Below are 25,017 nucleotides of genomic sequence, written 5' to 3'. Positions count from 1 at the left end.
TTTATCATTTATCCATGGAAAAATATTTAAGTAAGTCTGGTGCTGCAAAGGAGAATGTGTTGAATCAAAAGCAAGGAATCAAACGAAAGTACAAAAACAAATACTTCGAATACGGTTTTATCGCTTTGGAATCGGAACATTCTCAATTACCATTCTGCCTACTCTGCAATGCAGCTTTATCGAACGAGGCGCTTGTTCTTAGCAAACTGAAGAGACACTCGGAAACAAACCATTCAGCTGTTAAGGATAAACCAAAAGAATACTTCAAGAATCTCGCGGCTCAACAACAAGAACAATCAGGAAAGCTTGTGAACTACATGAAGCTGCCCGAAAAAGGATTGATTGTAAGTTATAAAGTTGCTGAATTGTTGACAAAACGCAAGAAAGCGCATACGAAAGCCGAATCAGTGATTGAGCCAGCGTTAGCAATTATCATTCAAACTATGCTTGGAACGGATGCCGCCAAAAAGGTTAAGCAAGTTTCACTGTCCAATGACACAATTTCACGCAGAATTGTAGACTTGTCATCGGATTTGAAGGATCAAGATTGTGAACACTTCGAAGAGTCTGAAGATGAATTGTCTCTGATATGGTCTCTTCAAGTTGATGAATCTACTGATGTTAGTGAAAAAGCTCAAGTTCTGGCTTTTGTTTGCTTCATAAAAGATGGAACAATCGTAAACGAATACTTATTTTGCAAAGATTTAAAAGTACAGTGAAAGGCCAAGACATTTTTGAGTTAGTGAATGAAAACATTTTGCTCTTCAAATTACATTGGAATAACTGTGTCAGCATTTCCACTGATGGCTGTTCTTCAATGCAAGGAAAAAAGAAGGGATTCGTGTCTCAGGTACGCTAACAAAATCCAAACATTAGAATTGTTCATTGCATGATTCACAGAGAGGCTATTGCCTCCAAATCTTTGCCGAAAGATTTGCAGTCTGTTATAAATCAAGGTGAATTTCATCAAGTCTCGGCCACTTGAATCTCGACTTTTCTCTGTGAGGCGATGGATTCAGACTACAAAAAGCTACTATATCACACTGAAGTTCAATGGCTTTCAAAAGGAAAGGTGTTAAAGCATCTTGTCCAACTAAAAACTGAAGTAATTTCTTTCTTGGAGGTTGAGAAAGCAGGTTTTGAATTTTCTTTTCATGTTGAGATCTGGTGGCTGAAGGTTCAATTTCTCTCCGACTTGTTTGACAAATTAAATTCTCTGAACTTAAGTCTCCAAGGACCATCTTGAAACATCCAAACTGAAGGCCTTCGATGAAAAGGTGACTCTGTGGAAGAATCAGATCTCGAAAGGAGTCCTTAATTGTTTTCCTTCTGTTAACGAATGTCCGTCAAAGAAGAAAATTGTCCCTCAAATTTTGAATACATTAAGCGACCTACAGTCCGCACTAAAACATTACTTCCCGTCACTTGCTGTCGACGAATATAACTGGGTGACCCATCCATTCTGAATCAACGAGACAACAAATCTTACAACTGAGGAGGAAGAACAGCTCATTGATTTACGAAACAACAAATTTTATTAGTCATTGTTCCCCGAAAAGAGCTTGGATGAGTTTTGGATCTCCATTAAAAATTCACATCCTGCAATCAGTTCAAAAGCATTTTAAATTCTGCTTTCATTTGCATCTTCGTGGTTTTGCGAAATTAGATTTTCAGCATTGACTGAAATTAAAGCCAGAAAGAGAGAGAGGCTTCTTACAGTCGATGATGAAATGCGAGCTTGTTTGCCTATGTTAGAGCCTCGCTTCAATTTGATTTGCTCTCTTAAGCAAGCACAAGAGTCACATTGGAAACATGTAAAAATAAAAAGTTTTGATTTTTCTGCTATACCACAAAATCGTTAAAAAGCCTTTGAACGACACTCACGGCCAAAGCAAGCGATAGTATTGACAATGTGCAGATGACATTAATATCGCTTGCTTTGGCCGTGATTTTCGTTCTAAGGCTTTTTAAGTTAACTCTTCTGTGTTACGTGTATATAAACGTGATGCACAATGACATTTCGCTGATTTAGGTGTTTTATTACAATTCCAGAATAAGTCGAGACTAGCCTTTTCCTCTATGACTTCAGTTCATGGAATAGTTAGTTCTCCAGTCATCTCCTTTCCCACAGTACATTCAGTTCCACCTTCATGGGAATGTAAGCATTCTTGGAATCCCAAATTCTTTTAGGTCACATGTGGACACTTGCCGTATAACGTGTACCTAAAAAAATCGTTAAGGCTTTCCAGGTGTGACGCGAAAAATTTCAGATTGTCCTGGTGTGCCGCGAAAATTTTCAGATTGTCCTGGTGTGACGCGAAAATTTTCAGATTGTCCTGGTGTGCCGCGAAAATTTTCAGATTGTCCTGGTGTGGCGCGAAAATTTTCAGATTGTCCTGGTGTGGCGCGAAAATTTTCAGATTGTCCTGGTGTGCCGCGAAAATTTTCAGATTGTCCTAGTGAGCCGCAAGTCAGAAAAGGTTGAGAACCACTGTTTTATATACTGATCGCAGAAAAAACTAGTCACGCTATGTTTTTATATTACATGGATGTAGCTAGTTCTTTATTAAATGTTCATAATATAAATTTGTATGTATTGACCATTATTGAGTATTTTACCGCATGTACCAAAATTTACCAGTCACTGACAATTGCTCACAGTATACGAGTAGTACGCTAGTTGAGGAAAAGAAAAAACAATTAGGGCATCTGGAGAAATAGCAATGGCTCTACGCAGTTTGAAACGTGATTTTTGATTGGATGGTTTGAATCGCCTGTGTAATTTGTTAAATATGCCCTTGCACAATTTGCAAGGTATGTGTTGTAATGGTATATCGGGCAGAATAGAAATTACATACTGGCTGCTTACCAAACTTGTGAATGTTTATGCGTGAGGTTTAGTTTCACTTAGACATGGTGTGTGTATTGTTTCTCCACTAATGTGGATGTGACAACAGGGCCCACTAAAAGCTATGAAATAGTTGACGAGTCTACACGCTTGGTACTCATAAATTCCAATTTTGACATCTCGGTAAAGCAGTTATACATCAGTAGGGAGGTTAAAATAAGACACGAAAGAAACGGTATGTTAAGTACGAAGATTGGGAGTTCATGTAATTTGCTGCTGCAGAGAATCAGCAATTTGGTTGTTGTTGGGATATTCCTTGTCTCGTGCTTTAAAAGCTTATTCTTTTGAAATACGAACTTAAACACTTGTATACACATGGGGTGTATAACTAAAATAAATATTTTGTTATGGATGAATCTGTTAAACTGACACATTTAAGAATCAGAAATATAAAGAAGTAGAAGGTGGTAAAGTATAGTCTCTGATTACCTAAAGTAGAAGGTGGTAAAGTATAGTCTCTGATTACCTAAAGTAGAAGGTGGTAAAGTATAGTCTCTGATTACCTAAACTTGACAGAAAGCAGTAATGGTTCTCATCCGACAGTCTATGATGAACCCAGTCTGAAAAAAAAACAACAGCATTTCACCTGCTCAGAAGATCCTTAGCAATATCAACTGCTGATAACCTCAAATTAATGTGACTGTAACTAACATGATAATCAATTGTTACAATAGCCATTAGGATTACAATATGATTTGAAGACTAAGAAATCACAGCTTCTCTCAGTTCCAAGTAATCGAGTTTGTGAAAATTTCGTGAAATAGATAATCAAAGATCTGTTGTGTCAAGATATGATTGTCAGCTTTAAAAATCAAAATAATTCAGTAATTCTTATTTATTAATTGTTCCAGGTTGAAAAAAAACATAGAATTATATACGGAAAACAATGATGATATTATTTACCAGGATACATGAACTAGCTCTGTCACTACGTTATTTGTATCAAAAAAGTAAGTGATGTTATTAGCTCAAGACATCATCTGACTTGCTGATAGCAAATATTTTTGTGTGGTTCTGCAAAGTATGTTAAAATGTAGAAGAAATCTGTCCCACGAGAAGGTCCATAACCCACTGTAAGCGAATTACATAGAACATTAGATAACTAGAGTGAAAGGAACTTAGCTGCTTCCTTGATCAACATTCTATGTTGAACCCCCATATACATGAAAATGTTGAAAGATTTTGTGAGAGCCTGTGATTCACTTTACTAAATGAAGGTGGAATAAAACTCATAGAATAACCTCAATACAACAAATATTTACCTGAAAAAGCTTATCATACGGTATATATATCCTCTGCACGTTTTATAAGTGAATTATAAGAGGGTGAGAAGTCTGTGGCTTCTAAAGCATCCAAACATACTTTAGCTGTCTGATTTATAGACGTCTTAATTTATCCAATCCTCACTTACAGTGAACCAGGAGCTTCACTGTATACAGTCAAACATTGACAAGAAATTCTTTATAACTCGAGCTGACTTCAGTGCAAGTAACAGCTCTTCCTCAATTACGATAATCTGATTGTACTTACCATAAAATCATGAACGGATTGGTACATTCAATGGTGCTAAATCATATATAGCATTTAATATAGAGTATGTACATGTACTACTGTATTATATTTGTATTGTATTCTGCTCAAGATATGCTATAGCTGTTACTAACCAGTAGGTCTTCTGATCTGTCACAAGATATGCTATAGCTGTTACTAACCAGTAGGTCTTCTGATCTGTCACAAGATAAGCTATAGCTGTTACTAACCAGTAGGTCTTCTGATCTGTCACAAGATATGCTATAGCTGTTACTAACCAGTAGGTCTTCTGATCTGTCACAAGATAAGCTATAGCTGTTACTAACCAGTAGGTCTTCTGATCTGTCACAAGATAAGCTATAGCTGTTACTAACCAGTAGGTCTTCTGATCTGTCACAAGATAAGCTATAGCTGTTACTAACCAGTAGGTCTTCTGATCTGTCACAAGATATGCTATAGCTGTTACTAACCAGTAGGTCTTCTGATCTGTCACAAGATATGCTATAGCTGTTACTAACCAGTAGGTCTTCTGATCTGTCACAAGATATGCTATAGCTGTTACTAACCAGTAGGTCTTCTGATCTGTCACAAGATAAGCTATAGCTGTTACTAACCAGTAGGTCTTCTGATCTGTCACAAGATAAGCTATAGCTGTTACTAACCAGTAGGTCTTCTGATCTGTCACAAGATATGCTATAGCTGTTACTAACCAGTAGGTCTTCTGATCTGTCACAAGATATGCTATAGCTGTTACTAACCAGTAGGTCTTCTGATCTGTCACAAGATATGCTATAGCTGTTACTAACCAGTAGGTCTTCTGATCTGTCACAAGATATGCTATAGCTGTTACTAACCAGTAGGTCTTCTGATCTGTCACAAGATAAGCTATAGCTGTTACTAACCAGTAGGTCTTCTGATCTGTCACAAGATAAGCTATAGCTGTTACTAACCAGTAGGTCTTCTGATCTGTCACAAGATATGCTATAGCTGTTACTAACCAGTAGGTCTTCTGATCTGTCACAAGATAAGCTTTGGTATAAGAGGACAAGTTATGGTTACTATGATTAATTTGCTCTCTGAATTCTAAAACATCCCTAGCTACCTAGTTAGAAAGATGAACGAATTTTTCGTAGCTGATAGGTTTGAATTATTGCCCTTTACTCTATCATTTCTGGAAGCACATGTTAAGGTAGAGGTGCAACTAATAATCAAGACATCAAATAAAGTGCCTTTGACAGCTGCAACGCTTAGAAAGTGGGAACAAGAGCTTGAATGGTTCCCTGTCCTAGTGTATGTGTGGTGAAAAAATTAGATAAAATAGTAATGCTTACACACACTCACACATTTGACAGGTTTACATCTTTAAAATCTACAACTGCAATAGATCAAATAACAGCTTTTTCACAATTAGCTATCGCCTCAAACAGCAGATCAACACTTTCATTAACTAACAGTTGTTTGACACCATTGCCATTAGGCCACTTACCTTTGTCCTATTGCAAATAGTAACAGAGGACTTTGCATAATTTCGTTTGGTTGTTGCACAATTGGTTATCTGGACTTTGCCCATTATAGGTATCGAAACCCAATTTTTAGCATTGAAACTCTGCAAACGTACTAGAGGAAAAAATGGCAATATAAAGACAGTGATGTCAGAAAATGCTTCAAAAAGGTCCTGGTCCAAAAAGCAGATGACAGGATATTTTCACGATGTCTGTAAGTGTACTTTCTGTTAAAAGGTATATGTCTCACATATTGGCTCATTATGGTGTTACTTGGGCTTTAAGATAGAATTCTGCTGTTTGTGAGGATTGAACATTGTGTCTGTACCATTCTGCAATAATTCTGAAATATTATTAAACATAATATAACTAAAAGGATAACAAATTTGTTCTTGTTTGTTTGAGAGCAAAGCCACATTGGACTATCTGCTGTATCCATTACGAGGAATCGAATCCCGGATTGTAACATTGTAGTCCGTAAACTTACTGCTAACTCAACAAAGGAGAGTATTTTAATAAAGGAAGAAAAGGAATTTTGTACGAAATAATCCAGCATTTTCTTTATATTTATAAATCAATAAATTTATTTAGTAAACTCATTTTGTGTTATATAAGTGTAATACTGAACCCAAAATATTGTTATATGTCAATAACACTAACGTTCTGTTATTTGTTATTGTGAAGATTCATTTGATTAATAATATTGTTTCGTTCGGAAATACGTTACGAGCGAGGGCATACTATGGTTATACTGACGAATTAATGAGTTTATTTTACGTTTATGAAGGGAAGGCATACGACACCATTTCATTTGTTCCGCATCAATAAAATTTCAAATGTATCACCAATTGCTTTGGGTCCAACCCTTACGTTGAGATCTGGTATTGAACAAAAGGTCTGGGCTTTTAGTTAAGCACAAAGCTACATAATGAGCTATCTATGCTCTGCCTACTATGAGTATCGAAACCCGGTTTCTAGCATTGTAAGTCCATAGACATAACGCTGTGCCTCTGAAGAAAGACTCCCGGGCCAATAGTTGTGACAGACGAAAGACCTGTCTAAAATAATATCTGTAAATACCCCTTTAGTTGAAATATACCAATTACAATAGAGAACTTTGATGGTTGTTTGGTATTAAGCACAAAACTACACAGTGGTCTATGTTCACGATAGGTACGGAAGACCGGTTTTTAGTGTTGTAACTATATAGATTTACTGCTGAACCAGCAGGGGTTTAAAATAAGAAGTAAACTTCTCTAGTTAGAAACACCGAAAGCTTGTATTTGTATTGTAGTCATCAGATTATATACCAGTTAAAACCTGGGACATCATTATACTGTTCCTTCCTTTATTAAATTAATATTTTCTGTTATTTTGCTTTTATTGTTTATTGGCATCAAGTAAACAAAATTGTTAGATGAAGTTAGTTATAATTTTTTAGCTAAATATGTTCAAACCATTTACGAAACATGGATTTAATCTTAGAAGCTGAATATAAGAGTTTTCAAGGTAGCGACATTAAAACAATTTGTCATAGTGGTAAACATTTTGAATTGAGAATGGCAAAAATATTCCATGTCCTTAACCTAACTCTATGATTGTTGTAAACATTTATTTATAACTTGGGCAAAGCTAGTTCTCAGCTGGGTTTTTTTTAAACCCTCTTTTCAAAATGTGCTATTTTGATATTAAAAGTACTGTAGTATTTGTTTTACTTCAAGCGTATAAACTGAGTAGCCATTTTGTTAGGATCCTCTAAATATACTCGTATCACACAACATACATTTTTGGTAGTAAAGTAGACTGGTTTATTATGCGTGACTATTCTCAAGTACGAAATTGCACAATGAGCTATCGGGTTCACCGAGGATTTTGAAACCCAAATTTCAGCACCGTAAGCCTGAAAACTTACCGCTAATCTACTGGGAGAGAGGTAAAAAACAGAAATGATGACATCACGTGTCATAGGATTGCTTGAGTCCTGTGAAAGTTAAAAAGTAGTATTATTATACTCACTGTGTAAGAAAATGGGTAGGACCAAGGGTCTTTCCGACTTTCAAAGGGATCTGACAACAGTCTGCTGAAGAAATTAACTATCAAATGTATTTTCTTTGATTTGTTGGTCAAAGACTTTTCTCCTCAGAACTTATGAAAGCACTGTGTCAAAGTGATTTAATCTACCACTAAGTGAAATCGTGGCTGCCAGATGCTGAGGATAATCTGATAAAGTAATGATGTATCTCAAGACGGCTGGAATGGGTTTTTAAACTTTTATTAAAATAAAGCAGAGAACAACGTTTCGACCTTCTTAGGTCATCTTCACGTTAAAAAGAAATGGTTAGACATGAGTTTGTGTCCTAAGTTAGTGGCCTTCCAGTGACACAGCGGCATTTCCGTGGACTTATACCCTATAAACCGGGTTTTGATGCCCGTGGTGGGTAGAACACAGATAGTCCATTGTGAAGCTTTGTGCCTAATTACAACCAACCAATCAAAGTGAGTGATTCCTTTGCCAGTGACAGCTAATAATTTATCTCAGATACAAATAAACAAGCATGGTTGTATGTTGCTTAGGTATGAAACTGTTATTTGTAACTGACTGAAAGAGTGTGACGTGTGACTTGATTAAGTGCATGTTATCCTTTTCCGTAATTAAAAAAGGGGGTTCATTCCATTTGTGTTGTTCTAACACTGTTTGGGGGAAGGGGGGGCTTTATGGTGTGTGGAACTCATTCGTGGTAGGTAAGGTCCCATGATTTTTTTAGAAGGACGATTAATATCTAGGGGCCCAGCATGGCCATGTGGTTAAGGCACTCGACTCGTAATCCTAGGGTCGCGGATTCGAATCCCCTTTTCACTAAACATGCCCTTTCAGCTGCGGGGACGTTATAATGTGACGGCCAATCCCACTATTCGTTGGCGGTAGGTGGTGATGACTAGCTACCTTCCCTCTTGTCTTACACTGCTAAATTAGGGACGGCTAGCGCAGATAGTCTCCGTGTAGCTTTGTGCGAAATTCAAAACAAACCAAACCATTAACATCCGGGTGTACCTGAAAGCTGTTATTTGTTATGTTTACCCACAATTCTGCATTCCGCATTGATGTTTAATGGCTTTTCAAAGATGATAATACAAAAAGAATTCAGTATTTTATAGTTTCAAAGTAGTTCCAGGCTAGGGTAAGATGATGTTTTCCTTAGTCACCTAATCACTGATTGAACAATGATGTGAATGAAATCCATTCCACAAAAATCGTTCACTACATCTGCAAAACCTTTAGAGACTAACCCTCGACAAATAGACTACAACAAGACAATACGTTTCAACTCGACAACAGTTAGGAGATCCTAATAAAGTACGTCTAAACAGTTTCTAATATTACGAAAGCAATGCTTATACATACATACATACATATATATATATATATACGAAAAAGTGAAAAATAACTTTTGTTAAGCGTAAGGTTTACGACATTATTATTATTTTTAAATAACAAGATGTCAGTTACGTTCGAACAAAACCTTATATCAAAATTAATCTGTTTCAGTAATTACACATATGGGTTGACTGATAGGCAGATAGTCATTGTATTAAGCCAAATGGAAAAAATTGTTCATGTCAAATACAATCTAAAAGACGTCCATAATCTATTTAGCACGTTTTTAAGATCACACTCAAACACTGCCATTTCGAAAACTTGCAAACTCAAGTCTTTTATTGCATCATATCAGATTTAAGTAGTAGTTTCAGGTTTACATGATTTTAGACGCGGCCCATCGTTGTTTAGTTAGTTTCTATGAACAACTGGTGTAAGTTTCTGTTATAAACGAGAAGGTAATTTGAGCCATTAACATAATAGCAGTCGTTCAAAGGAACACACAGTCTAGTTCCCATCTGTCGTATCCACACCTCGCGGCAATGCGAGGGTTAGCAAAGATCGAAACTGTATCCAGTGAGACGTAGAATAACGTTCGGGTTTCTGATGTAGTATTAGAACATTTCCGCCCTCGTGGAAGTGTCTGTTTGAATACATTGTTTTCATTATATTTTTTTTAACAGGACATAACAAGCACATTTTACCGATTCATGTGATAATATTAGAACCAATACAGAGCGCTAATTTTGTGTATATTTATCCATAATGACAAGACATGATCGTGGATCTAACTAAATGTCTTGGTACTTTTTTTTATGGTAAGATCACAAAGTAAAAAATATAGATGGATCAGAAACAATACGATGGTTAAGGAAAGGCATTTCTCCAATAAACGCTGGTAATTTTCCATCATTAAAATAATTATTGTGCTTGCTATGAATGATCTAATGAGGTCTAACATCTTATCCTTACAGTTCTCAAATACTGTAGAAACCTGTATATTGCTGATAAACATTCTGAAGTCCATTAGAGGTAGAAATTATTTGAAGTGTCTTTTTTTAACTGCGGCAGCTGTTTATAGGATTAAAAGCCTTGGATCGGGGATTAAATCTAACCAAATCTTTTCATAAAGTATTAAAAAAGACGTTGCTTGGAGGATCAGAAATGAACTGTTAAGGTGGTTTTTATTTTAAGGTTAGAACGTATGGTTTTCATCTTTAAATTGCTACTGAATATTATGAGCAACAGCTACAAAACGTTCAAATCTATTTCGTTTTGTACTTGAACGGTCTTTCTAGGAGAAAGAAAATAGTCCGGGTGTAACTGTTAACCAAGATTTTGAGACGTGATGACACTGAATACCCTCCATACTCTGAGCTATGGACGTGTTATCAAAGTAACAGTCAGTCCTGTTACTGGGCTCGAAGGAATTGTGTTGCTAAGTGGTTATCTGTATTTATAAGTTAGAGGCGGCTGTATCTGAAACTTAGCCTACGGCTCATAAGGTTCTGTCAACTTCGAAAATTTTAATTCAGTAAAACAAAATAATTTTAAAGAAATTGATTTTTCTCAACAAATTATTTGAACACAGGACACTTAACCATTGATAAACAAAGTAGCAAAAAAGGGATAGCAAATAATTAACAAAAGTTTATCGGAAATGTAAATTTTGTTTAATAAGTATGTCTGTTTTGTTGGATTTCGTCCAAAGCTACGCGAAGTCTATTTGTGATTGTTGTTCCTGAACTTGAAGTCATAAATTAGAGAAAAGACACCACCTGCCGCCAACTCTAGGGCTGCCCTCGTCAGAACAACTAATAGGACTTCATTGTCACTTTTTAACGCTCTCACTATCTCACAGTGCAGACTGCGTATTTCTTGGCGGAAATAGGACACGAACCATAAAAGTCTATTGTCTATCACTTCAAAGGCCTGGCATGGCCTAGCGCGTTAAGGCGTGCGCTTCGTAATCTGAGGGTCGCGGGTTCGCGCCCGAGTCGTGCCAAACATGCTCGCCCTCCCAGCCGTGGGGGCGTTATAATGTGCGGTCAATCCCACTTTTCGTTGGTAAAAGAGTAGCCCAAGAGTTGGCGGTGGGTGGTGATGACTAGCTGCCTTCCCTCTAGTCTTACACTGCTAAATTAGAAACGGCTAGCACAGATAGCCCTCGAGTAGCTTTGTGCGAAATTCCAAAAACAAACAAACAAACTATCACTTCAAAATTAGTGATGGCTAGAACGGATACAGAGACCTCTAGTAGTTGTAGGCCAAACTAACTAACCAAACAATCAAAATATTGGTTCATCTGCGAGCTAGAAGTTTCATAACCCTGAAATTCGGGTTTCGATCCACATGATGAGCACAACGAAGATTGTGCAGCTTTTTTTTCAGCCGAAATAATTTATCAAATCTTAAACCTACTTTTCTACTTAACCACGAAGAGGTGTGTTTAATTAACGTGCATATTTGGTTAATATATATATATATTTAAACGCTAACAGAAAAATCACGATGAACAGAAATAAGTGCGTCTAGTAATTACCGAATTTTTACTGTCACCATTGAATGACTCAAATGGAAACTCTCACTTTTGAGTGACTCAAATGGAAACCCCCATTGATCTAGACCAAACATTTAATGGGACAAGATGCAATGTGACATCAGGGCGTAACGCTAAAAGTACTGTTGACACATGAAATAGTGTGACTAAACGTAGTCTATGGAAAGGTTTAGAAGTATAATAGGAAACAAAAGTACAAAGCCACTTCTAGTAGAACCTCTTTGGAAAGGTAGATGTTAAATATTGTATGCTTATCTGCCTTTTCTAGCAGGCCTTATACAGGGTGTTCGGAAAGCCACTGTGCATTTATATATTTATTAACAGGCATGTTTTAATATAGAATACAGCAGGTAAATATGAATGACAATTATAAACAATGTTGAAAGTGACCCCCGTTGGCATCAATACAGGCCTGGATCCTTCTTATTTTATTTCTAAACACTGATATCAGTTGCTGGCTTGAAACAGACTGAATAAAATATGATTACAAAACTGCATAATGACTTTCCAAACATCCTGTATATGTGTGCCAATATAATTTATATTTTTAAACAGTTAACGTTCCAAGTGTTTAGCAGAGGAGTTAAATGGAAACTTGATAATGTTAATATAAAACTTAACAAACATTTATTACAGTTATATAAACCAATCCACTCTAAAAATGTACAGTGTGAAATATTTGTTGTTTATCACAGATTTTCTTTGCATTAAGAATGTTTCTAATTTACTGCAAAACTTTTGATGCAATTGAGTTTTTATTCTACAATTTGGACATTTGTCAGTTTAGTATACGTTAAGGCTTTAGTTCACAAGTATCATTCACAACCAACTATATCATATTGTTGTTCAGTCGATTGAAAAAGTTAGACAAAGAAACAACTTGATCAGAAATATGTTTCCAAATTGCGACTTCGTGAAAAATAAAACTTTATTGCGAAGATAACTTGGACACCGAAATGTGAATGGCGCATACCTATTTGTAGTTTTATAGTACGTAAAGTTGAGAAAATATACAGTATTAGGCTTAACTGCAGTTTTGTTTGCTGAATTTCTCGCATAGCTAACAGTTCATAATTTTGAAGTGATAGACTAGAGGAAAGTTATTGAACGCCACCTCCCGATAACTCTTGAACTATTCTTGTTAGAGAGGGATTTAACTTTCATTTTAAAACTAACTTAAGGCTCCAAGATGGGTGTTTTTATTAGGGGGGGGGTGATTCCACACTGAGCTCATGTTTCAGGGAAAGATCAGATTTTTTTTTTATTTTATTCAGAACTTTCTTGTTCTATTCTCACAATCTGATATGTAGTAAAAAAATAACAAACTCTTCACTTGAGAAGAAAAAAATCTTCAGTAATTGTATTCAGTTTATGTTAACATGTTAAAAACACTAACACAGAAATGTGCATATATATACATATATATCTGATTAGTAAACCTGCCCCAGGATTTACCACTCGCTGGTGTTGTTGCCTGGCAACACCCATTAATGTGAATGTCCTTGATGAAAGAATAGTGCGTGTGTTTGTATCGTTCGTAAGCAGTCGAAATGAACACTCATCTGGTGTATTCCCCTTCATTGCATTCAAATAAAGGTTCTTGCATATTAAATTCTTGTGAATGACGCGCGCCAACTCATTAAGGCAAAACTAGCCTGATCTCTTCAGTCATAAAACATCCACCACCAGCACACAATGTTACATTTCCTGCATTTATGACTTCCCCCAGGCAACGTTCATTGTTTAGTACGTATCAGTAAACGGAGACTTGATTTAGGTATATCGACTGCCACAGTGAAAATTAGAGCCACAATTTATGAATTGTGCCTATAAACGAACCAATATGTGTATATTTGTGTTTGCATTTATATCTCTCTCTTTCTATATATATACGTGTGTATGTATATATATATGTATGTGTAACATAAAGGAATATAAAAAGATTCAGTGGGCAATTTTAGATTGAAACTCTGGAAAATTAAATCTACTAATCGCATCTCGTTCAACTTATATGGCTTCACAATATATCTAACGCCACAGTGTAATATTTATCTTTATGAGTGTATAATCTATATATTACTGGATATTATATATAAGTAAGGAAGTGGTTTAATAAGCCCAGCTATGTAGACACTTGAAAACAAGTAATAACCACACTAAACCAATAATACATTTATACCATATTTTATAGGTAATAGAAAAGCATGAAATCCCTTGTAAAAGTGAAAAAAGGGAAGTGTGGTAAATAGGCAAATATTAAAACAATGAATAGTATATATATTTTTTTACTCTGGCACAAAAAAGTCTGACATGTTCTTATAACTGACTGGCACGAAATCTTTCTTTTCTCTACTTGTCAGATTACGTAATTCAAACTTTTACCCTAAAAGCCTATTTCATATTGTTTCTTTTCTTCGCTTGCTTTTCAAACGTCAATAATTAATAAAACTGTTTTTTACTCGTTATGGTAAAGAGAATAAAGTCTCACAATCCTCCATTGCACGTGTAACAGTAACGCCACCTATAAAAATCAATTTTAAATATTTTGTTACCATACCATTATTAGTAATATTATATTAATTAAACATACTGGATTTTTTTTTTAAGTTTTTGCTCACTCGGAAGTTAAATTAAAATCCTTTCGAGTAGAGCTGTATTGATCAGTAACCTGGTGACAGATATGCGAACTTTAAAATTTGATATATATTTGATATCACAAAAATAATCAACAAAATTTTATTCGAAAAATACGCCTCTGAGATGTCTATTCATAAAGAGTAGCAGATTATTATATAATATTATGTATGTATTCCTATATGACAGACAGGTGCGAAAGGCATAAGAAATCTAATTTTTGATGATATTATATTAGAAGCATAAACTCTCTTTTAACATGTTTTCAGTTGTAGACCGGGACGACCACCAAAGAGAGCTTCGATAACTGGCCTAACAACGTGTGGCAGTCTACTTAAGAAGAATCGACTTGATGGTGAATATCACGGTTACAAAAACGGCCATTTAAATGGTATGTTAAACTCGATTGTTAATTAGAGATATAGGTAGATAAAAATGTATATAGCCTGGAAGGTCAGATTGACAATAGACATTTATAGTTTGTTTTTGTTTAGTAATATCCAAAACGTGATAAAAGTGAAATTAAGGCAACAAGAATTATTCTTTGTTACCTTCGGTTTCATTGTTTTGTAATTACATATATATATATAATATATGGCCCGGTATGGCCAGGTGATTAAGGCATTTGACTCGTCATCTGAGGGTCATGGGTTCTAATCCCCGTCACACCAAACATGCTCGCCCTTTCAGCCGTAGGGGCGTTATAATTTGACAGTCAATCCCACTATTCGTTGGTAAAAAAAGAGTAGCCCAAGAGTTTGCGGTGGGTGGTGATGACTAGCTGTCTCCTCTCTAAATTTACACTGCAAAATTAGGGACGGCTAGTGCAGATAGCTCTCGAGTAGCTTTGCGCGAAATTAAAAATAAAGAAAACAAATATATATATCCAGATGCAGTTATAACACTTCATCAATGCTAAATATCTCCGTTTTGGGGAAAAAATACTTCTAAATATGTGCGTGGACCTAACATGATAACCGAAAATAATAAATAGTTGAAAGCATTGTTATTTGGTCCTTGCTTAGCCAAGAAAGTAATTTGCTAGGTAGTAAATTTCTTACTAATTCAACCTGGTTCAAAGATACAAAAATACTGCTTACTTCTAGTTTCATTTATGTAAAACTCCTAAGCCTTAAAACAAGAAAAGTGGTTATCTACATTTAAGAGCACCACATAGTTACATATGTTACTCACTTTAAACCTACACATTTCATACTCAATGTGAAAATCGTGCGTATGTATTTTAGCTATAATAAATTAATCAGGTCTAAGTTTTCCTTATAAAGCAATATCTAATGAAGCATTCTAATGTAGCGCGCTCAATATGAGTTGAATTCATTCGATTAGGACTGGTTCTATTCAATGGGACATTCAACAGTTCCCAACGATTATTCTCAATGAGCATCGACGGCTGAGTTGTCTGTTCGGTACTTTTATACTAGCCGGGGAGTCGCTGAGAACTACACAGCTGGTAAGGTAAAACTGTTGAGACAGTTCTGTGACCCCCTGTCGAGGAAAACCCTCTATACTCATAAGGCTAAGTACAAAACTCGAGTTACGGAAATGCTTGCATCAGTGGAACGAATCGCGACAAGTTTAGATTTTCAGGAAAGCGAAGGGGGAGTCAAATGCAATAACTGAAAAAGGAGGAAACGGAAAGTAATGGCAAAAAGTGGTTGTAATAAAGGAAATGGATAATTATTAAGGAGGTAGGTGTAATGAGGAAAACTGGAAGTGATGTAAGGAAATGGCTTACTGATAAAAAGGCAGAATAATAGATGTAATGTCTGAAAACGGAAAACGAATAGAGAAATGGTTGCAGTTATGAAAAACAAGTGACTGAGAAAAGTGAGTTTAATGATAAAAAAAAAGACAAGTCATGGGAGAAAACGGTTGTAATAACGGCAAAGAAAGTTATAGGAAAAATTATTCAAACCAAGATTGGTAGTGTATTGGTTATAATGTCAGATAAAGAAATTTGTTCTCGGTTTTCCTAGCAAAAGTATCATCATTGATTTTGGTTTAGCTCTTGGTTGATTTTGTTTCTAATGAACGAGCGCAAAAAAAAAAAAAAAAAAATATATATACATACATATATTTACTGTTGTTTTGAATTAAGCACAAAGCTACACAAGAGGCTATCTGTGCTATGCCCGCCATGGGCATCGAAACCCCGATTTTAGCCCTGTAAGTCCGCAGACATACCGCTAAGCCACTGGAGGACCTATTTTTACTGGCGAAACAACACAGTACAAACCTCTGCGAACGTTCCCCGCTAGTACAGTGGTAAGTCTACAGATTTACAACGCTAAAATCAGGGATTCGATTTCCATTGGTGGACTCAGCAGATAGTTCAATGTGGCTTTGCTATTAAACAAATATATGCACCTCTACGAAGTCACTCTCTGGATACTGCGTGAATTTAAAGAAACTGATTAAGTTTCTCGAGACGAATGATAGTAAAATATCGAACTAAATAATACACTTGTTTTGGGAGGTAGAAGTTTAGAGTTATATAATTGTTATTAACATATACATCTTTTATCAAATTCATTTAACACTCCCTTTGCAGTATCATAAACAAAAGCACTGTTTAATTGTTAAAATCACCTTAAACAGCACAATAGAACTATTAACAACAACGTTAATAACGTCATGTCTTTCTTATAACTCCAAGAAACTTTAGGTTTAATAGCCTTACATTCTGGCTTACATGTGCATTCAGGACACGTATGTGTTTATTTAACCGTAATGTGTATAACGCTTAATTTGAAAACAATCGGATGCAAATATCTAACCTCGGTCTTAAAGCCCTGGATGCTAACCACAAGGCCACGCTAGGTCCTTAATGGTTTAAATACGTAGTTTAGATACTTTAATAGGAAATTAAACAAAAGATAAAGATAATGTTTGAAAATATTAAGCTTTACGTAAATTTATCCTTATATGGTGTGCAAAATATTCCTAATATTCTGTTATTTCAGTGGAAACTGTTATAAGCAATCACAGCTGATTATGTTATTTCAATGGAAACTGTTATAAGCAACCACAGTTGATTATTAAAGTAGAATTACACACACATAAAATAAACATCGTGATTTCACCTTCCTCCGTGGGGGTGGGGATACATTATTCCTTAAAAAGGCCATATTTTTTTCTTTTTTTAAATATTCATATTGTAGAATTAACATTAAAACCCACTAAAACCTTTACACTTAGGCACAGATAAGAAAGCTACACAACAAACAGTCAGTATTGGGAGACCCTTCAAATATCGAGAAAAGTGTTATAGTGTCTGATAGAGCAATACTTAACACTATCGTATATAAAATATGGCCTTTTTTTTTCCATTACCACGACTTATAAGTTTACGTATAACTCAACTAGTGAATTCAAAACCCGTAAAAGATACCTCTTGGTCACGTGACACAACCATTTGCCAAGCTATTTACAATTATTCGTGTAATACGATAGTGTTGAATGGCCTGTATATAAAATATGCATAATTCGTGTCCCTTGTCGTCATTTCTTTAGCCTACTGAGCAAACGTACTTTATGGAACACATCCATTACTCACAACTTATTGGTACAATATAATTAGATTTCAACCCTCGTGTTTGAAATCCCGTTTTAAAGTCAGAGTCGGAAAGAGGACTGTTAACGTACTCTTTTATCCCTGGGCATGATGAGTCATCGTGCTCGTGGAAAGTAGTCAAGTCTGTCTAATGTAGCCGTTAGCCACATAAACAAAGCCATGGGAACGTTCATTGCTGTCAACCAGAACTCGATTTGTGATTTTTTATAGGTTTTTTTTTAAATATATATATATATACAGCATAGAGTGAAATATTTGTGCCCATTACGATGACTGTAATTGTGTCCTCTAGCAAAATGTAAAATCTATATTTTCAGTTCGGTTTTTTTTTCTGAATTTTTCATAAAGCTACTCGAGGGCTATCTGCGCTAGCCGTCCCTAATTTAGCAGTGTAAGACTGGAGGGAAAGCAGATAGTCATCACCACCCGGTCGCACCAAACATGCTCGCCCTCTCAGCCGTGGGGGTGTTATAATGTGACGGTCAGTCCCACTATTTGTTGGTAAATGAGTAGCCCAAGAGTTGGTGGTGGGTAGTGATGACTAGCTGCCTTCCCTCTAGTCTTACACTGCTAAATTAGAGACGGCTAGCACAGATAGCCATCGAGTAGCTTTGTGCGAAATTCAAAACAAAGAAACAAACAAACAAATACACTTTATCTGCTTACAAAGAACCTTATTAACAACTTAATTATTAATTTAATTGTGATTGTATTTGTTTAGTTTTTACCTATCCTATATTTTATCGAGCTTACTAAATATTTTCTCGAAAATGCAATCCTGATACATTTTTGGATTATTATTTTGGAAAAAAGAGACCATAGAATACTACTAGGGCTGTTGTTTTTTCTTTTTTAAATTAAAACCTAAGATCACAATTTCGGATCTTTTATTAACCTATACCCCCTTTAACAAAATACTTCTCTGGTTGTTCTATTACAACCATGGTCCTAGAATAGTCCTGCAGCCGTCCTGCAGCCGTTCTGTTAAAACTAAGGCCTGAGAATGCCCCTCTGGCTATTCTCTTGAAACTAAAGCCAAATGAAACTCTTCTAGTTCTTGTATTTTAATTACGGCCCGAGATCACCCTAAGCTATTCTATTGAAACTAAGGCCCGAGAAAACCCTTCTAGTTGTTCTATTAAAACTAGGGCTCAATAACGCCTCTCTGGGTGTTCTATTGAAACAAATTCCCTATAACTCTCCTTTGGCTGGTCTATTGGATATAAAGTTGAAGAACATTCTTATGATTTGATTTGATTTGTTTAACTAAGACATAAAACACCCCTTTCATTATTAGCGTTATAGTTGGCCCAAAACACACCACAGTTTGCCCTGCAAAAACTTAGACCCTAGAACAACTTTCAAGTCGATAGCACAATTTTCCAGTCGGTATCTCTATATTTTGGTAGTAACTTAAGACAACCCCTCTAGCTGTCTTATTAAAACTAGTACCACATATTGATTTACTGTCATTCTCTCAAAACCATATCATATAAGATATTATGATATAACAATATTTTATAGTAAGAATCCGGCACACTGATCACTAAGTTACGACCCGTCCAACTGGTATTAAAGTTACGTATTAATATTAACAAGATATACTGATGTTTATATAAATACCACATAATTTTCATCGGAGCAGTAACATAAAAACAGCTGTGAGAAGCATGGTGTTTTAAAATCTTACGGTGGTTTCCTTTGTTATTATTATTTAACAGCTGTTATAACAGAAATCGTTTAAAAATTATTTTAAATATTGGGGTAGTAATATTTTTACCATTATTAGTTAATAACAGCTGTTATCAGATTAAATACGTAAAAAGTGGTGTACAATATTACAGTGGTCATGGATGTTTTTCAATATGACTGGGCTCGGCATGGCCACGTGGTTAAGACGCTCGACTCGTAAGTTGAGGATTGCAGGTTCGAATCCCCGTTGCACCAAACATGCTCGCTCTTTTAGCCGTAGGGGCGTTATAATATTACGATTAATCCCACTATTCGTTGGTAAAAGAGTAGCCCAAGAGTTGACGGTGGGTGGCAATGACTAGCTGCCCTCCCTCTAGTCTTACACTGATAAATTAGGGACGTCTAACGCAGATAACCCTCGTGTAGATTTGCATGAAATTCAAAAAACACACCAACAAACAAACACAATGACTGTTAGTTATCAGTAATGATTATTAAGTAATATATTTAAAGATGATCAATAACCAGATATTTTTATGTAAAATTGACTTCATAATAGCGGTTATCAAGTAAAATAAGGCATATTGATATGGTACAGTCGTTAAGAATCTTTTATCATTATAAATGTCAGTTAATAGCATCATTTGTCAAGTAAAATACATTGACTTTTTATTTATTTGTTTGTTTAATCATTTAAACCTTTTCCCAGAGACACCTCTGCGGACTTAGAACTCTAGAAGCCGAGTTTCGATACCCGCGGTGGGCAGAGCACAGATAGCCCATAGTGTAACTTTGTGCTTAGCTTAAAACTGCAAAAAAAAAAGCATACATATTCCCGACAGCAATAAAAGAATTCTTCTAAACTTATAGGACCGAAATAGCAAGTTTTTATAGTTTTATAAAATAATTATCCGGAAGATTTGAGTCCAACAACGAGTACGCCGAGACATGAGAAACAAATAAAATACAATCTTTCAGGAAGTAAATGTAAGTCACTCCTTATAGAACCAGAAACTGTAGAAAAAACTGATTTTTTTCCATAATATAAACGCGCTAGTGATTCATTGCTTGGTGATATAAATGAAAAAGAGTCCTGTGGTGAAAGATATTCGCAGTCCTCCCATCTACTGAACCCCGGAGAAGAATAACTTTTTCAATCGTTATCTCTTCAGAGATACAAATAATTTTGCTAGAGAAAATGTCCAACAAAAAGCACCATTCTTTTTTATATGTTTTTTTTCAGCCTCGGTGTCAGTAATCGGCGTCAGAAAATATTTTTTTATTGTCCTTATATTATGGAACAAGATCCCTTTTAGGAGAGACGATAAGAAATGGTGTTGATGAAATATTTAAAATGGATAAAAAAAAATCGCAACCGGATTTTAGAATCATGCTTTTAGTCCGGTTCTGAACCGTCCACGCGAACAGTGTTAAATAATGAGAACATCAAATGTACCTTTCTCTCATTTTCATCTGTTTTCTTCCTGTAACAACTTCGTAATCATTTCATACCATTACAGTTTCTCTAACATTCACATAGACAAAAGGTTGCCATGGAATTATCAAAACACTGTGTTTATATCCTACCTTAAAACTACTGGAGAGAAAATAAGTTAACGAATATCAGTCTTAGTTTCACACTGTCAAGCAGAGAGTGCATCGACATTTTATAATGTATTACCAACTAGAAATCACTGAGTGTGTTGTACTCTTAGTACAGAGTAAAAAGTCAGTAAACATTTACAACACGCTATTAAGTAGAAACCGACGACCATTTATATTTATATATATATATAATCAGTACGTACTACGAAATATATAAATCGTCCAGAGACGATTAAATTAAGCTCTATGAAACAGTAATAAACTTAATGCAAAATAAAAGGATGATTATATTGGGACTAAACCTAAAAATAAGTCTTTTATTATCATTCCATGTTGTCATTCTCAAATTATAATGGATAACGTCCGTGTTTATCGGACCCAAACGCATTGGGAATATTCCATCCATCAGATAAGATCCAAACACCGATAACAATTTAGCCAGCAACTAAAAAGATTTCGTTAAGGATTGGGAGTTGAGAGCTTCAACGAACACCGTCTCAACTCCTTCTGCCAGTTGTTTGCAGCCAGTTGTTAGAAGAAAGTTACCTTTAATATTCAGATGTAACCTTAACGTAAAATTAAACCACTTTGAAATTCTGCAATGCAAAATTCCCAACCTCCATCCATTTATTTAATATTATGTCTTATATTATGTTGTAGAAGTTTAGGGTGGTTTAATTCTACGTTAAGGTTATATCTAAACATTAAAGTTTCCACACAGCAAATGGCAGTAGCAGTGGAGACGTTGTCAGTTTTAGAACACCACTCCTAACCCTTAACTGATTCTACATAGTTACTGGTTATCACCAGCGTCTGGAGGTTGCCGGGTAGCCCACAGTGGTACAGCGATATGTTTTGGGACTCGCACTGCTATAAGCCGGGTTTTGAGACCCGTGACATGTAGAGCACAGATAATCAGTTCTGTAGTTTTGTGTTTAATTCCAAATAAACAAAAAACTTGTCTTATAAAAGGAATATTCCAAATGCTATCGGGTGTTGACAGTGAGTGTAGTTGACCAACTGCTTTCCCTCGAGTCTACCACTGCTAAATCAGGGACGGCTAGCGCAGGTAACCCTTTTGTAAATTTACACGAGATTCAAAATAAATTAAGCCAAAGTTATAGAAATACAAAATAACTAAAAGACTTAACATTGTGTATTAACGCGTATCAGTAAATGAAATTTGACAATTTGATGTTAAAAAGCATTCTGTACATTTTAACTTAAAAGATAAACTGTTAAAACTGGAACTAAAAAAGAAATTCATCACCAAATACGTTTCGCAAGTGCTAAAATGGCATCATCATGGTTACATCTGCTTACTCGTTTTGAAATTATCCAATATGTGATTGCACAAATACCAGTAGCGTTTGGAGTTTCGTGTTATCTACAACAAACATGACAATATACTTCGTTTTTCTAATTTGACTTAACTTTTCAAAATTCGTAAATCTGATCCATGTAATGTTCTGTATCCATATTTTCCCGAACATGTCACTTTTCTTCTTTAAATAAATTACTGCGTAATAAGCTTATTTCCTGTTCACGAGAACATAACACATTATCAGGGTATCTTTTTCTTAAACTAAAGAAATAAACCACGTTTATTTGTTTCGTAACATTACCTCTTGATATCCATTTCAAAATGTTGTTGTAATGACATCCAAGGTATTTCTACTACATAATCATCTGTTTCTACTTAATAGCGTGTTGTGAAGTCATGAAGGCCTTTCTACATTTTAACAAGAGTACAACATAATTATCTGTTTGTCAACTACACTCACTGTCAACTCTTAGGCAACTATTTTACCAACGAATAGTGGGATTAACCACCGCAATATAACCCTCCCTTAGCTGAAAGGACGAGCGTGTTCGGTGTGACAAAGGTTCGAACTTGCCACTCGCACATTATCAGTCAAGTGCCCTGACCACCAGGCCATACCGAGGTCCATAACTTTGAAAGTGAAAAACCACGAAAACTGCTTAACTTGTGCTTGCTTCTTTGGTAAACGATGATAAACCCACTAAAAGAAGACGTTTGATTCTTTTCGTGAGTTTAAACCGACGACTAATCTCTTACGTACTTTGGGTGTGTTTGTTCCAGAAACATACGTATTGTTGATTCTCTTTGTATCAACTTTATAATTACTTAAAGTTTAAAATTTCGGTACTATGAAATACAAAAAAAAAGGAGTCTCATTCACTGAAAAAAACGATTTCATCTCTGTTGATGGAAGACATTAAAAATAGCTTTTTGATTAAAATTGGTGAAGGCAGCTTGAAGTTATTACAATTTTGTTACCTTATTTCTGGAATCCAACTCTAAGTAGAATATTATTTTCTATATTGGAATTTGCATGGTTTGTTTGTTTGTTTTTTGGAATTTCGCACAAAGCTACACGAGGGCTATCTGTTCTAGTCGTCCCTAATTTGGCAGTGTAAGACTAGAGGGAAGGAAGCTAGTCATCACCACCCACCGCCAACTCTTGGGCTATTCTTTAACCAACGAATAGTGGGATTGACCGTCACATTATAACGCCCCCACGGCTGAAAGGGCGAGCATGTTTGGCGCGACGGGGATGCGAACCCGCGACCCTCAGATTACGAGTCGCACGCCGTAACACGCTTGGCCATGCCGGGCTCTAATTTGTATGGAGTACGGTTATATAATTATCAATAAAAATGTCGGAGTGTAAACAAAATCTATATAACTCTATGCGAACAGCTGCACTATACCTGCTTTATCCGGTGCCAACTAGGCCTTTTGTTTGAAGCCGGTAATTAATTAAATGTTATTTATATTAGTAAATCGCAAACAACTGTTACGGTCGGGAAAGTGTACTTTTGAATTACATTTATTTTTTAACACTGTGAATTTTGTTAATGTATCTAATATAGAATTTTCTACAAGTTTAACATTTTGTCACTAGTTAGATAAGCAGAATATTTCATTTAAGTAAAATTCCTTTGAATTTGAATAGTTTTTCTTTTGTTTTAACACAAAGATACACAATGGAATATGTTCGTTCTATCAATAGAGTGGTGTCGAACCACGAACTTTACTGCTGACACCTACCGGTAGAAATAAATAATAATATAGTTAATTTTAATTTTTGCTCCTTCATGAGTGCCAGATAAGCAATTTGTGTTTTTAAATAAAAATATGTTAATAAATTAGTTTTCCAACTGTTTTTTTTTTAATACAAGGATATTGTCTCTTCTTGAAAAAACTACAACGTTCGAAATACTTTTGCTAAATAATAAATGCATTCATCTTACCCCACGGATTCTCCGCTGGTATAACGGCAAGTCTACGGAGTTACAACGTTAAAATCAGGGGCTCTATTCTCGTCGATGAACTCAGCAGATAACCTGATATGGCTTTGCTTTAAGAAAACACACACACCCTTACCCAACGACACTATTATGATATAATACTGTTTAATGTTAGTGATGTTGGGTTAAATACCAACATCACTTTTGTTTAAAAAAACACTCCTTTAGAATTTTTTTTCTTGTTAGAATGTTCTGGTTACGTAATTTCACTGTTTTAAAGGTACAAGCGTGGCCTAATGATTAACGTTTTGTGTTGTAGATCGGTGAGCCAACGATCGT

General features: G+C 35.5%; 1 protein-coding gene across 1 annotated transcript in view; it reads left to right on the top strand.

The window, feature by feature from the left end:
* The window catches only part of LOC143247501 (dachshund homolog 1-like), a 125,586-nt gene that overhangs the window by 71,805 nt on the left and 28,764 nt on the right, over positions 1-25,017 (top strand). The window contains exon 2 of the mRNA XM_076495739.1: positions 14,780-14,901. Within this exon, the coding sequence (XP_076351854.1) occupies positions 14,780-14,901 (122 nt within the window). The remainder of the gene's footprint in view (positions 1-14,779; positions 14,902-25,017) is intronic.

The sequence above is a fragment of the Tachypleus tridentatus genome, chromosome 3 (genome assembly GCF_004210375.1).
Source record: "Tachypleus tridentatus isolate NWPU-2018 chromosome 3, ASM421037v1, whole genome shotgun sequence".
NCBI lineage: Eukaryota > Metazoa > Arthropoda > Merostomata > Xiphosura > Limulidae > Tachypleus > Tachypleus tridentatus.
Note: the sequence above shows the minus strand (reverse complement) of the source record. Positions and strands in the feature narration are given on the sequence as shown.